The following is a 12,949-nucleotide window of genomic DNA, read 5'->3' on the forward strand; positions in this document are numbered from 1 at the left end:
GATGGTAAAAAATATTCAAGAAGATTCTCTAAGCATTTTTATTCTTTTGTATTTCTGTCTTCCATCCTTACCTAGTATTAATGAATCACATCAACTAATAAGGTGGACTTTGTTCTTGTAAGGAATCTCACACAGTAGAATTTAATGCCACTGCTTTGGTTTGTTATATTAATCTCTCTCTCTCTCTCTCTCTCTCTCTCTCTCTCTCTCTCTCTCTCTCTCTCTCACACACACACACACATAGACATGATACTAGTTTTGTATTTATAAAATAAATTTATATAAAGTGAGCCAATTCAAAAAATATTGGGCAGTACTTTAAAATATGATTCAAAGAGCACATGGAAATGGCTAAATCTGTTGAGTTCTTCCTAGAGTCTGATGCTTAGAAAATTCTGCTTTAACCAGGCGGTAGCACACACCTTTAATCCTACACTTGGGAGGCAAAGACAGGTAGATCTCTGTGCGTTCAAGGCCAGCCTGGTCTAGAATGCGTTCCTGGACAGAAAGGAATGTCTGTCTCAAAAAACAAACAGAAAAGGAAAAAAAAGGAATTAAATTAAATTCTGCTTTAAAGTCTAGTTATCACATATGTGGATTAAAATCTGTTAATTCAGAAGTTTAGATAGTAAACTCAAGGCCAGGAACACTCTTCCCTCAGACCTCCCAGAGACAAGAATATCAGCAGCTTTTCCAGTAACCATCCCACCTCGCTCATTTTCCATCTAAACAAACTGCAGGCCAAGGATAGCGGCCCGCCCCTGCTCACAGACAAAGTCTGGAATCCTATTCAGAGCATGGCCCGCACACTCCAACAGGAAGGGGTAAAGAAGCTGGTTTCCACAACTAATGTACCGAGGTCAAGCAATCACAGGAAGGATGAGTCCAAACTGCCACCCACTACTGAAAACCCAGCTGGTACTGCATCAAAGCCCAAGGGCTTGATTCCAAGTGCAGCACAGCCCACCCGGTTCCCTCCCAGCAGCTGCCCCTGAAGGGCTGCGCCTCTCCGTCCAGCAGGGCAATGAGGCCAGACGCTGCAGAGGACATCACTAGTGGGCATACAAAAATGGCTGGGGAAGTGCAACTTTGCTGGCTTAGGGATTCGGGGGTGAAGTTATTTGTGTTGTCACTTTTTCATCCTTACAAGCCAGGCAATCTGCAACCGGCTCATCTGAAGACAGGACTCAAACCCCTGAAACATCCGTGGCTCACACTGACTTTCCTGGACCGCTCATTTCCCTTCCCTACGTGACATTTCACACACATATCTTTAGTTCCCACTGATGTCTAACATCCTCTCTCTCCTTGGCTCTTCACCCGCCCCCCCCCCGGCCTGGTGAAGTACAACCTCATGCTTCCCATACCCATATCCACCTATCTACTGTACCCCTGAATTTCAGAATCTCAGCACCTCAAAAGTCAGATTGTCCTTACAGCCTTATCCACCACCCCTCAATCCTGCAATCAGTAAATATTTGAATCACGTGGACAGCATTGCTCCAAGCTTTTGCATCAAAGCTTGAGTTGAGCTCCTGGCACTATTTCAACCCTCTTCTGCTCAACTTTGGGTCCTTCCTCTCCCCAAAACGTGCAGCTTCTTAAATCGTTCTCTGTGCTCACCTTACTTGAACAGCACCTGAATGAGTTGCTGACACCCTTCCCAGAACAACTTTTATTTAGAAATCAGTATTGGACCACTTTTCGGCTCTGAGAAAGCATCTCTGGTGCTTCCTATTTCAAATGTCTGAATACCTCAGAGCCAACAACTCTTCTGGAACAACTTGGTTCCTACTCAGTTGTGGATCCCTAAACAACAGCGTTGGCATGGGTACCCCTTGCTGGAAATGCAGACTCTCGGGCCCTACAAGCAATCTGCTGACCCAGACAGCAGTGGGACAAACGGAGATGATATAGACACTTGAGAAACACTAACTCAATCATAGTGACTCTCCAAATGCTTATCCCGTCTCCTTCTGAAATGTATCATATGCAGGACTCCATGCTGAGCTACCCCAGACATTTGTGATGCATTTCAACCCTGAGTGCCAAGACCTCTCTCTTCCAGAACCAGGTTGCTATTGCAAATGTGGGGGACCCTCTACCCCCTTCCCAGCTTTCAGACCAAGGATTGCTTCCTAATCCCTAGGCAAAAAAAAAAATCTCACTAGCTGTGCCTTTTAAAATAGAACTCTGGAGAGATGGCTCAGGGGTTAAGAACACTGTTGTCTTCCAAGGGACCAGAATTCAGTTCTCAGCACTCGCGAGGCAGCTCAGTCTAGAACCCCAGCGCTGGGGACTGGATGCCCTCTTCTAGCCTCTCTGAGCACTGCACACACGTTCCATATACACACAGAAGAGCAAACAGCATCCATACATATATAAATCAATAATCTTAAAGAATTCTAAGATACAGATACACCATTCTGACAGTGTTTCTACAGCTAAGCACACACACCTAAACTGCCACCTGAACTTCTAGCCCCACTTCCACAGGGGCCTACAGACGCTACGCTTGCACAAGAGCCAGACTGGTCTTTAAATACAAACCAGACTGTGGCCCAGTCTTTCAGTGCCTTCTCAACTGCCTGCCAGGACTTCCAAAACCTTCATTTTCTAGCTTTCCTCAAGCTTATCCTACTGCCCCCAAAGATGTGTGGCCTCCTTGTCTCTGTTTTGAGGTCTGCCGGCTTCCTTAGAGGCCCTTCCTAACTCACTGCACTGATAAACTCACCCCTTCTTTCTCCATGTTTATTGTGCTTCGCTTCCACTTAACCACTGAAGTAGTTAGTTACCTGGTGTTTTGGATCAGGTAACTAACTAATCCTTCCACTAGGATGTGTGGTTCACTGGAGGGAGTTTCTCTTTGCCTGTCCCATCAGGGTAAAGCCGCACCCGGCACAGACAGCGCTAAACTGGTGGTGGTGGATTTGGAGCTACAGAACCTGAATGCTGACAACCTCCCAGGAGTTTTCAGTAGGCTGAAAATGTCAAAATGGGGCAGTGTTTTAAATCTTTTCTATTCGTTAGCATGGGGACCTTTAAAAAAAACCGAATACTTAAGTCACATTTCAAATGAATTCTATATCGCAGTTAATGTGGCTGGGGCCCAAGTACCAATGCTTTCAAACTTACTAAGATAATTCCAATGTGAGATAAGTTTTGGAATCTCTTTCTCATAGTATGAGCTGGTAACAGTGATATGAGATAGCACACGAGATAAATACTTAACAAAGAAATCCCAATCATAATGCTATGCAAATGCAAATTTATGACTTCTATTCCCCACATGGTATAGAAAACAAAAGTTAATTCATAAAACATGTTTTAAACAATCGATCTGAAAGACAAGACATTCCAGGTACATCTACCTGTCAAAGCCCAAAGCCAATTTGGATGCCTCTATTAAAATGTTGTGGGGTTTCTTTCTTCTTCTCCCATAAGCTGAGGCAATGAATTACAGAGTGGTGAGCTCTCCACAGTCACACCTCAAGGCTTTGGAGAGGCTTGCTCACATGATTCTGTAACTCTATACTCAAGAGGAAAACAGATTTCTTTACAACTCAACAAAGTTAAAAGTAAATTCTTTATCATTCTGCTCAATATTCTTGCTTAAGTAAGATAGTCACTGGCAATAGTCACCAAGCGACATGGCCTTGAGACGGAAATAAAATATTGTTCCTTTACCACCTCTAATCTTAAACTGTCTTCCTGTCTCGGGGTGGAGGACATTAATGAAGGGAAAAGCAAGCGATTGCATTTTTAAAATCTTTCCCCACAGTACAATGCTATGATTTCAAATGAGCCTTGGAGACATTCAAGCCAACTCATTTTACAGGTGAATGACCTGACGCTCAGATAAGGTGAAATGACATGCCTACAAGTCACACAGAGAGCTTGAAGAAAAAAAAAAACAACTTTTTTTTCCCCCAAACAAGCAGACAGGATTTTTCATATGTGTTAATCAAAAAGCATCAAGACCATCAGATTAGGAAGAAATGGCGAGTAAGAAGCACGCTACACGTGGGGTTAAAGAACTAGTCCATCAGCTGCCCCCCACAACCGAAACCTGCTCAATGCAAGGACATACATTCATCAAAAGGAAAATATCAAAATCCCGGAAAGTTCAATTTACAAACACATTATGAATTGTATTGTTATAATGAAATTAGTTCAATAAACATGAAAACATCAAACAGCACCAATACCAGAGGTTAAGGTAAATATACTATTATTAAAAATAATGTATAATTACTCATTGGGATAGAAATAAATTCTAACCCCCAGCGAAACTATCTAAAATAACTGTTTGACAGAAAAGGCAATGTTTAGAGACTCATACATGCCCTCTTCCCACTAACAGGTCTGTGGCTACACATCCCAGCAGTGGGTCACATGGGAAATATCAAGACACATCTTCAAACTATTTAGCCTTGAACCATGATGCCGTGCCAGTAGGAACCAATGGCAGAGTTTTGGTATTCTAACTAGCCTTACTTGTCCCAATCAAAACAAAAGCAGCCCCTTATCAAGCACTAGCTGAAGTGCATCTGTTCGGAAACAGCAGGGCATTTACAGATGCCACAACTGACAGTTATCAGAGGCTCCAAGGAAGCCCAGCAGCAAATACTCCAGGAGGAGTGCATTACTCCACTTGGAACCACGTAACTTCTCCCTAGTTCCCAGGGTTTCTGGAGGACTAGAGATTTAACAAGCGTATGGATACGCGGGGCCAATAAGAATCTCTAAACAGGATAGCATTGCGATTTGAAATCACCAAGGTAAGTTGACAGAGAAATCCAACAATAGATAAAATTTTGAAGCACACCGAACTGAGATGTTAGCAAACATTTGTGTTTACCCCAAAAACAGCATGGGAGTTTGAGGTGAAAATGAAACAGGCGTGGTTTGGGAAGCCACTTGAAGTTTGCTCATTCCACTCTCTCCTTCTTTCCTGCTCTCAGGACTACCTGGCTTAAAATATTTGGTAATTTAGTGCAGAAAATTAAGGTCACAGACAAAGTACAAGAACTTTTAATACACCATTAATACTAATGATTAAAAATTATTGCATAGTCTTATGCATTTACCCTAAAACATTTTCTGAAAGTAAACCAATTATATAAAAGACAAACAACCCTTTTAAAACATGGCTGCCTTCACTACCTCGCTCTTCTCTCCTTTTTTGTCTTTTCAGTACTTTTGTCCATTGTTTTCTCATTGTCTCCCCTGCACTTTGGGCAGTACCATTTCCCCTTTGGTTTATAGGTGAGTGAAACACATGAGAAGTGGAACCATTCAATGGGACACTGTTCATTGTCACAGCCTATCATCTCCCCGTAAGACACTTGGTTACATAAGCAGTAGGTAGGTTCATTGGGATCTATTGCAAACTCAACAGGCGAGGCTTCCCTTTCCTGCTTGGCCTTGGAGCGCTTCTTTTTCTTGGCGGATTTGGATTTCTTTTCTTTTGGTGGCTGATCATCACAGTCTTCAACCCCATTTGTCATGTGACATAAATCACGGCTCTCACTGGTTCGCTGTCTTCGAGGTCTTCTAGAAGATCGCTCGGGCTGACCAGAATCCATCTTTCCTTTGTCTGAGGCTCGTTCACTTTCAGCAGGATCTTGGAAACACTGGGAGTGCAGCTCCATTTGTCTTGCCCGATTTTCCACCAATTCGAGCATTTGTGTGACAATCTGAATTTTTTCATCTCCCAATTCCTGGCTATTAATCAACGCTCTCTGAAGATGTTGCTGTAGGCGTTTCTTCTGGTTTGAATCATCTTCTTTCTTATATTTTTCATAGACATCATCAATTTCCTTTAAAGTTTCTAAAAGAGGGGAAAAGGAGATTATTATGGCATATTAGCACACACATCATTTTCAAGATAGAATTAAAGCAGAAAGCACATTTGACAGCAGGTACACATTAAAAACATTACTCTCAAACAAATTCGCCATCATCTAATAAAAGTGTACTCAGGAGCAAACGGCTCACAGGCAAAGGAGCTTGCTACCAACCTGACAAGCTCAATTTGGATTGGTTAGTTAGTCATTCATTCATTCACTTATTTATTCATTCACTTATTCATCCGCTCACTTATTTATTTATGCATGTATGAATGTTTCTTGGTGCTTTCCTGCATGCATGTGTGTATGAGGTTGTCGTGTGAGCTGCAAGTGGGTAATGGGAATTGAACCCAGAACCTCTGGAAGAACAGCCAGTGCTCTTAACCACTGCAAACCCCAAAAACCTCAGTTTGATCCCTGGGTCACGATATTGTAGGCGCACAGAACTGACTCCTGCAAACTGTCCCCTGACCCCCCACATATGCATCCATATGCTCTCACACACAAAAGTTTTTTTTTTCTTTTTGTTGTTTTTCTTTTTTCCAGACAGGGTTTCTCTGTAACTTTGGTGATTGTTCTGGAACTCTTGTACACCAGGCTGGCCTAGAACTCAGAGTGAGATTGGCCTGCCTCTGCCTCCCGAGTGCTAGGATTAAAGGTATGTGCTACCACCACCTGGCTAAATAAAAGTAATTTTTAAAACTTTTAAAGTTTGTTCTGGTTAATTTGCTAACTTGACAGAAGCTAAAGTTATTGAGGAAGAGGACGTCTCAACTGAGAAATGCCTCAATAAGAGCACCCTTTGGGCCTTTTCTTGAATTATGATTGATATAAAGAGAGCCCAGCTCACTGTGGACATTTTCAACCCTGGGCAGGTGGCTTGAGCTGCAGAAGAAAGCAGTCCGAGTGAGCCATGAGGAGCAAGGCAGTAAGCAGCCTGGTTTATGCTCCAGTTCCTGCTGCAGGTTCCGACCTCGAGTTCCTGTCCTGACTTTCCCTAGACAGGAACTGTGACCCGAGAGTTGTGAACTGAAACAAACCCTTTTCCCTGCAGTTGCTTTGGGTGACACGGCTTCACCGCAGCAACAGAAACCCGAGACAGAGGTAAACTAACAAGAAGAACATAAACACTTAATAGTCCTTATCTGTTTTACGAAAGGTAAGGGGAAGAGGGAAATGGCCAGCCAGTCTGTGAAGTGCTTGCCAGATAATCACGAGGACCTAAGTGATTCCTAGCACCCACATAAAAGGCCGGTGTGGCCGGGCGATGGTGGCGCACGCCTTTAATCCTAGCACTCAGGAGGCAGAGGCAGGTGGATCTCTGTGAGTTTGAGACCAGCCTGGTCTACAGAGCTAGTCCCAGGACAGGCTCCAAAGCCACAGAGAAACCCTGTCTCGAAAAACCAAAAAAAAACAAACAAAAAAAAAAGAGAAAGGCCGGTGTGGCTGTGTGCCTGTAACCTCAGTGCAGGGATGCAGACAGCCTCCCTAGGGTTTGCTGCTCAGAGGCAGTCTAGCTGAATCAGCAAGCTCAAGTGAGAGACCCTGTCTCAAAAAACAAGGTGGAGAACAATAAAGGAACATGTGGGACATCAATGTCTGGCCTTCACAGAACACACACACACAAACAGACACACACAGAGGTATGTAATAAATTAATAATCAAAAGTATTGTGTAAGTAAGACTATTACATGCTAATTTAGAATTTGCTGAGTTCCTTATTGCCTATTCTGTATCTGAGCATCAAATCAACTCTATATACAAAATTTACATGCTAAACTCCAGCCATAAAATTTGAGGTGGTTCTGGGTCTCCACTACAGATTATTACCCACCCGCATGTCTGCAGGATTTACAGCTCAATCGGTGATTTGTTACATGACTCCAGAAAGACAAACCGTAATTTTCACATCCTACCCCTGGACACTTTCAAGAGACAGGCATCAGCATCTTTTAGATTCCTGTCATCTTAGTTTTAATGGCTCTTTGACTTTAGCATCACAGGGGCAATTCTGAAAATCAAAACTATTTCTAGATTAGATCTGTTGTTCTTGGCATCCACAGAGCAAGCCACTCCAAAATTACAGTAAAGTCAGCACTGGGTCATTCTACCTTTGTCTCTAACTCAGCAGTTGAGTCTATGCTTGTGGAAGCTGCTAAGGCAATTGTATAAAAAGTTGGACACTTTTGAAACAAGCAAGAGCTGAGTCACCAGAATGTACAATTTCACCAGTTGCCAAAAAAATCTAATTAGTTTTATTCAAATCTGTTCTATTTCTTACTCATATAAGGCACAATGCTTATATCAAAGAGATCAGTCTTGTTGAGGATAAAAAAATAAATATTAACTCTACTTCCCAACACTATGTAGCATATCATTGTTTTAGCTCCAATGTCATTACTATTATATCCCATACCATTGTTTTATATTCCAATTGTAAAGAGCAGAAATGTTAAATAAGTAAAATACATATAGTGGCTGTCTGAAATCAGGTAAGAAACACAAATAATCAGCACATTTAGGGATTCCCTCCTCCCTGGAAACTGCAGGTATTAATACTCGATGGACAATTTTACCATTAAAGCTGAAGGTACCAAGAGTACTCCTATCTGCACATCATAGCTGTAAATTAATTTTTACATTGTGTGCGCATGTGTTTATAAGCACTCATGCATGCACAGCACTCACCACTGAGTTCCTTGTGATATACTTGCACACTGACACTATAATGAAATAAAAATTTATGTTTTAAAGGCACCTGAATTATACAGTGAGATTTTAAAAAAAAAATACCATTTACTCAGCCCATATTATTGGATAGAGATTTTTTTCCTTCATCTGGCTGGGCCTGGGGCTGGTAATCCCAGCTACTTGAGAAAATGAATGAGGCAGAAAGATCACAAGTTCAAGGCCAGCCTCAGCAACCTTCTGAGTCAAAATAAACAGTAAAGAGAGAGGTTGGGGCCGGGCGGTGGTGGCGCACGCCTTTAATCCCAGCACTCGGGAGGCAGAGGTAGGTGGATCTCTGTGAGTTCAAGACCAGCCTGGTCTACAAGAGCTAGTTCCAGGAAAGGCTCCAAACCCACAGAGAAACCCTGTCTCAAAAAAAAAAAAAAAAAAGAGAGAGGTTGGGATAACTCAATGGTAAATGCTTGCCATACATGTGTGAGACCCTGGGATCAATACACAGCCACTTAAAAAAATTACACAGCGCAAGCCCTTGAGGATGCCCTCACTTTTACACAAGGAGAAGAACCACCAAATCTGTACATCTGATCTTACAGCACTTCCCACACACCATATGACAGGAACTCAGATTACATGTTACAGTCTAGCTCAAAGGTCACCATTTCCCCAGAAAATTATGAATGAAAGGCTGAGGAAACCATACAAGTTTTCTAATAACCATATCCTGCAATGAATATTTAATTTGATTGTTTTTTTTCTTTATTTCTCTACTTAATGGACTGTTCAGTGATTCCCAACTCAGACAGGCGAGGAGCAATTCCTTTGGCTCCTTCACTAAGCACTGACCCCTGTATCAGAAAGTACTTAAGAATCAGTGAAAATAAAATCTGAGCCAAGAACACAATAATACATAAAGCTTCTAACAAAAATAAAACTATGAAGTTAGGCTTAGCAACTAAGTGCAGGCCTTTCAGTACTATAAGGCTCACTACTCATGTTACCTGAGCAACTTATGACAATTATCGAGAACTGGAATCAAAGACTTTCCTGTCAAAAAATTATGTCACTAACAACCTAAACAGTCTCAATTTTGTGCCTTTAAAGAATACAATACAATGTTAACATAAGGCAAACTACAAATTTTGGCACAGAATTCTTAAGCAGGCGTCCCATTGCTAGGTTGCCATTCATGTATGTCCCCCATGTCTATAGAAAAAAACCCACAGGACGACGCTCGTAAAGGGTGGGGTGGGGTGGGCTCTAGGACAGTGGTAAATCCTCTACCTATCCTGTGTGAGCCCTGAATTCAATCCCTTGGCAATGAGAAGAGTCACACAATTCGCAAACACGTGTGTTCTTGAAGATAGCTTTGAAATAAAATATTCTCCACATAATTAACTGAATACATTACCTTAGTACTGTAAATTTTATCTATAAAAGTCACTTTCTTTTTTACCTTGTATGCTGAACCTTGTGAAGATACGGGCACACGGTACAAACAATACTGTCTTTTCCCACAAATTATTCTTTTGTGTGTGTTTTTTCGAGACAGGGTTTCTCTGTGGCTTTGGAGCCTGTCCTGGAACTAGCTCTGTAGACCAGGCTGGTCTCAAACTCACAGAGATCCGCCTGCCTCTGCCTCCTGAGTGCTGGGATTAAAGGCGTGCGCCACCACCGCCCGCTTCCACAAATTATTATTACCAAAGACTCAGAAGACAAAATTGTTGTTGGTTGAGACACCAAAGAGTTCTAACATACAAAAACAACGTCACCATGAGGTTTTAAGTTACAGGGCTGGTGACATGTCTGGAAAAACAGAGTGGCTACAAGTTGTTTTTCCGGTCCACATTAGGTCTAGGCTGCTCCCTGACTAAAGGACGAATTTATCCCCACTTATCTCCTGTCCTAGCAGCGGAAAGGTACTACAGTCCCTAAAGGTGACTTCCTGTCCTAGTTTCTTTTGACGACAAACACCCTCCCCCTTAAAAAAGAAATTAAAAAGCTTTTCTCCTCGTTTAAACTTGGTGGAGGAGGAAGCTAAGGGGTGCTGGGACGCCAGGTGGTTGCCCAGCCAACGAACCCACTTCCTCCAGAGGTCCGGAAGTGACACACAGCCTGGAACCTACGCTGAGCCGGGGTCAGCGACAGTCCCAGAGCAGTGCCCGTGCCTTGATTCACTGGGTGGGAGAGATTTGAAACAGCACCCCCCCCAACACTGACTCCGCCCAGGCATCTAATGCCCCGCCCAGCAGGTGCCCCGCGAGCACTAGCTCAGTCCACCCAGGCCCCTGCGTGCAGTCCGCCGTGCCGAGGCCCGCGGGAGCGCGCGCCCCGCCCATACGACGTCACACCTGCGGGCCCCGCCCCTAGGCCGGGGCCCTCCCCCGCCACACACACCGACACGCTCACGTATACACACTCACACACATACATACACACACTCTCTCCGCCCGGCCCTGCAGGGGACCCCTCCCCTTTAACCATTTGGCAGGAGCCAAGGAAGGGTTGAGGCACCGGACGGCCCGGAACTTTCCCCGGGGCGAGAGGGGAGCACAGACTGTCCCAGTCCCGCGCCACGCCGGGAGCCGGAGGGGGGGGGACCGTCACCCAAGTCCACCTTCGCCGTCCTCTCGCCCCCTCCCCCCGCACGTTCCTATGCATCTGCTCGCAGAGGGAGGAACCCGGAGGGCAGGGGCCAGCAGGCCCAGCACCCAGCTCAGCCCGCGCCCCACTGCACACTCGCCAGCCCGGGGCAGGACAAGCGTGCGGCAGCCCAGCCGGCGGGCACCGGAACAAATGCTCGCTTAAAATGGCTGATTCCCGTCCGCGGCAGCTGCAGCCAGCAGCCCGGGATGCAGCAGCGGAGGCTGACGGGCGGCTCTCGGAAGTCCCAGGCAGCCGCAGTCAGGACAGGGAGGGCCGCGAGGCCGGTCTGCAGTCGCTCCCCCTACCCCCCGCTTCCCGGTTCCACAACACCAGATCGCTCGCTGCACTTCCCCGACACTGTCACCCGAGAGAGAGAGAGAGAAAGTACCTTGGTATTTGTTGTCCAGCTCCCGCAGCACCGACACGTTCCTCTGCATGTCGTGGGGCAGCGACTCCACGCACTCCAGGTAGTCTTGCACGTAGCAGGTGAGCAGCCGGCTCCGCTCTCCGGTCAGGAGCGCGGCCGACGAGTACAGCTGCTGCTGCTGCCCTAACATCCTGGCGCCGCCGCTGCTGCTGCTGCTCCTCGCCGCCGCCGCCGCCGCCGCCTCCGCATCCAGCAGCTACACATGCAACAGCCACGACCGCCGCTCCTCCGCTCGGCCGCCCGGCGCCGCGGGGACACGGCCGCCGCTCGAGAGGGCACCGCCGAGTCCCCCGATCTCCACTCCCCCCTAAAAAGAAACCCTCACTCCCCGCCCCCGCGGGAACAAGCCCAGGGGCGGGGCGAGACCTGGGCACCCTCCGGCCCCCTCCCTCGCGGGGGGAAAAGAGAGCAGAGGGGTTCCCCGCGGCCGATGGCGCCGGGTTCCCGAGCGGTGACACGGGCTGTCACCCCGGGAGTCCCCAGACACTACCGGAGCTGCCCGGTCGCCCAGATCCCCGTGACAAGTCCCTCGCTGCCCTCTCTCCGCGCTATCAGCCTCGGTGCCTGCCGGAGTCTCAGTGGACTTGCCCCCGCCCCTAAGCCAGCGGCCGCGTCTGCGCCTGCGCGGCACTCACTCCTAATAAGGCCGGGGCCCCGCCCCTATCGCCCTACCGGAGGGTTCGCATTCTCCCGCCTTCCCTGCGCCACCCGGGCGATTGGTCTGTCAACTCTCGCCCGGGGTGGGGGGAGGGCGCGGAGGGTGGCCAAACGGCAGGCTGCGCCCCGCCCCCTCTTAAAGGGGCCGCATGGCTGCGCCGACCCCTTCGCCCCAAGTCCGACGGTTGTCCCCGAGAGCCCAGGCCGCCGGGTTCCCGTTTCTGTACCCCACCGAGATGAGGGAGCGTCGGCCCGGCTCGCTCGACCCCGTGGTACCGACCTTGCCTCCATCTGGCGGATCCGGGATGCGCCTCCCTCGCGAGGCTCCGAGACAGCGAGCGGGGCCCCAGGGCGCTGCCGGCCGAGTGAGGCCTGCGGGAACTAAGGCGACCCAGGGTGCAGCGGGCGCGACTCCGGGCATGCGCGGCGACTTCCCGCCGAGCGCCCAGCGGCCGTGGTCGGTCACCTCCCGCCGCTGCCGGCCTCACCGAGCACCGGGGGCTGACCGCGGAGGTAGGCGGTGCGCCCTGAGTCCCCGCCTGGCGTGCGGTCCCCTTCCCAGGCGCCGGGGTGGCTGGCAGGGTCCGGTCCCCTTCCCGAGTGCCTTGCATGTGTAGTTTAGGGAGAAGCTTGCAAGACTGCCCCCCCTCCCCCCAAACCACCTTAAGGAAACTTTTC

The 12,949-nt window shown here is 47.3% G+C and overlaps 1 protein-coding gene across 1 annotated transcript; it reads right to left on the bottom strand.

Annotated features, from left to right (window-relative positions):
* Positions 1-3,905: 3,905 nt before the first annotated feature.
* Positions 3,906-12,674, bottom strand: Ing2 (inhibitor of growth family member 2). Its single transcript, XM_075986746.1, has 3 exons — positions 12,552-12,674; positions 11,576-11,921; positions 3,906-5,833 (listed from the first exon to the last, which is right to left on the bottom strand). Exons 2-3 carry the CDS (start codon positions 11,742-11,744, stop codon positions 5,163-5,165), a joined length of 840 nt encoding a protein of 279 aa, XP_075842861.1. The 5' UTR covers positions 11,745-11,921; positions 12,552-12,674; the 3' UTR covers positions 3,906-5,162.
* Positions 12,675-12,949: the final 275 nt, after the last annotated feature.

Source organism: Microtus pennsylvanicus, chromosome 9 (genome assembly GCF_037038515.1).
Source record: "Microtus pennsylvanicus isolate mMicPen1 chromosome 9, mMicPen1.hap1, whole genome shotgun sequence".
NCBI classification, from domain to species: domain Eukaryota; kingdom Metazoa; phylum Chordata; class Mammalia; order Rodentia; family Cricetidae; genus Microtus; species Microtus pennsylvanicus.

What these genes read in the sequence shown, in the direction of transcription:
- Ing2 (XM_075986746.1), bottom strand. Translation starts at nt 11,744, where the DNA reads ATGTTAGGGCAGCAGCAGCAGCTGTACTCGTCGGCCGCGCTCCTGACC. An exon ending in GCTGGACAACAAATACCAAG is followed by an intron (nt 5,834 to 11,575) that starts GTACTTTCTCTC and finishes CCCCTCTTTTAG; the next exon opens with AAACTTTAAAGGAAATTGAT.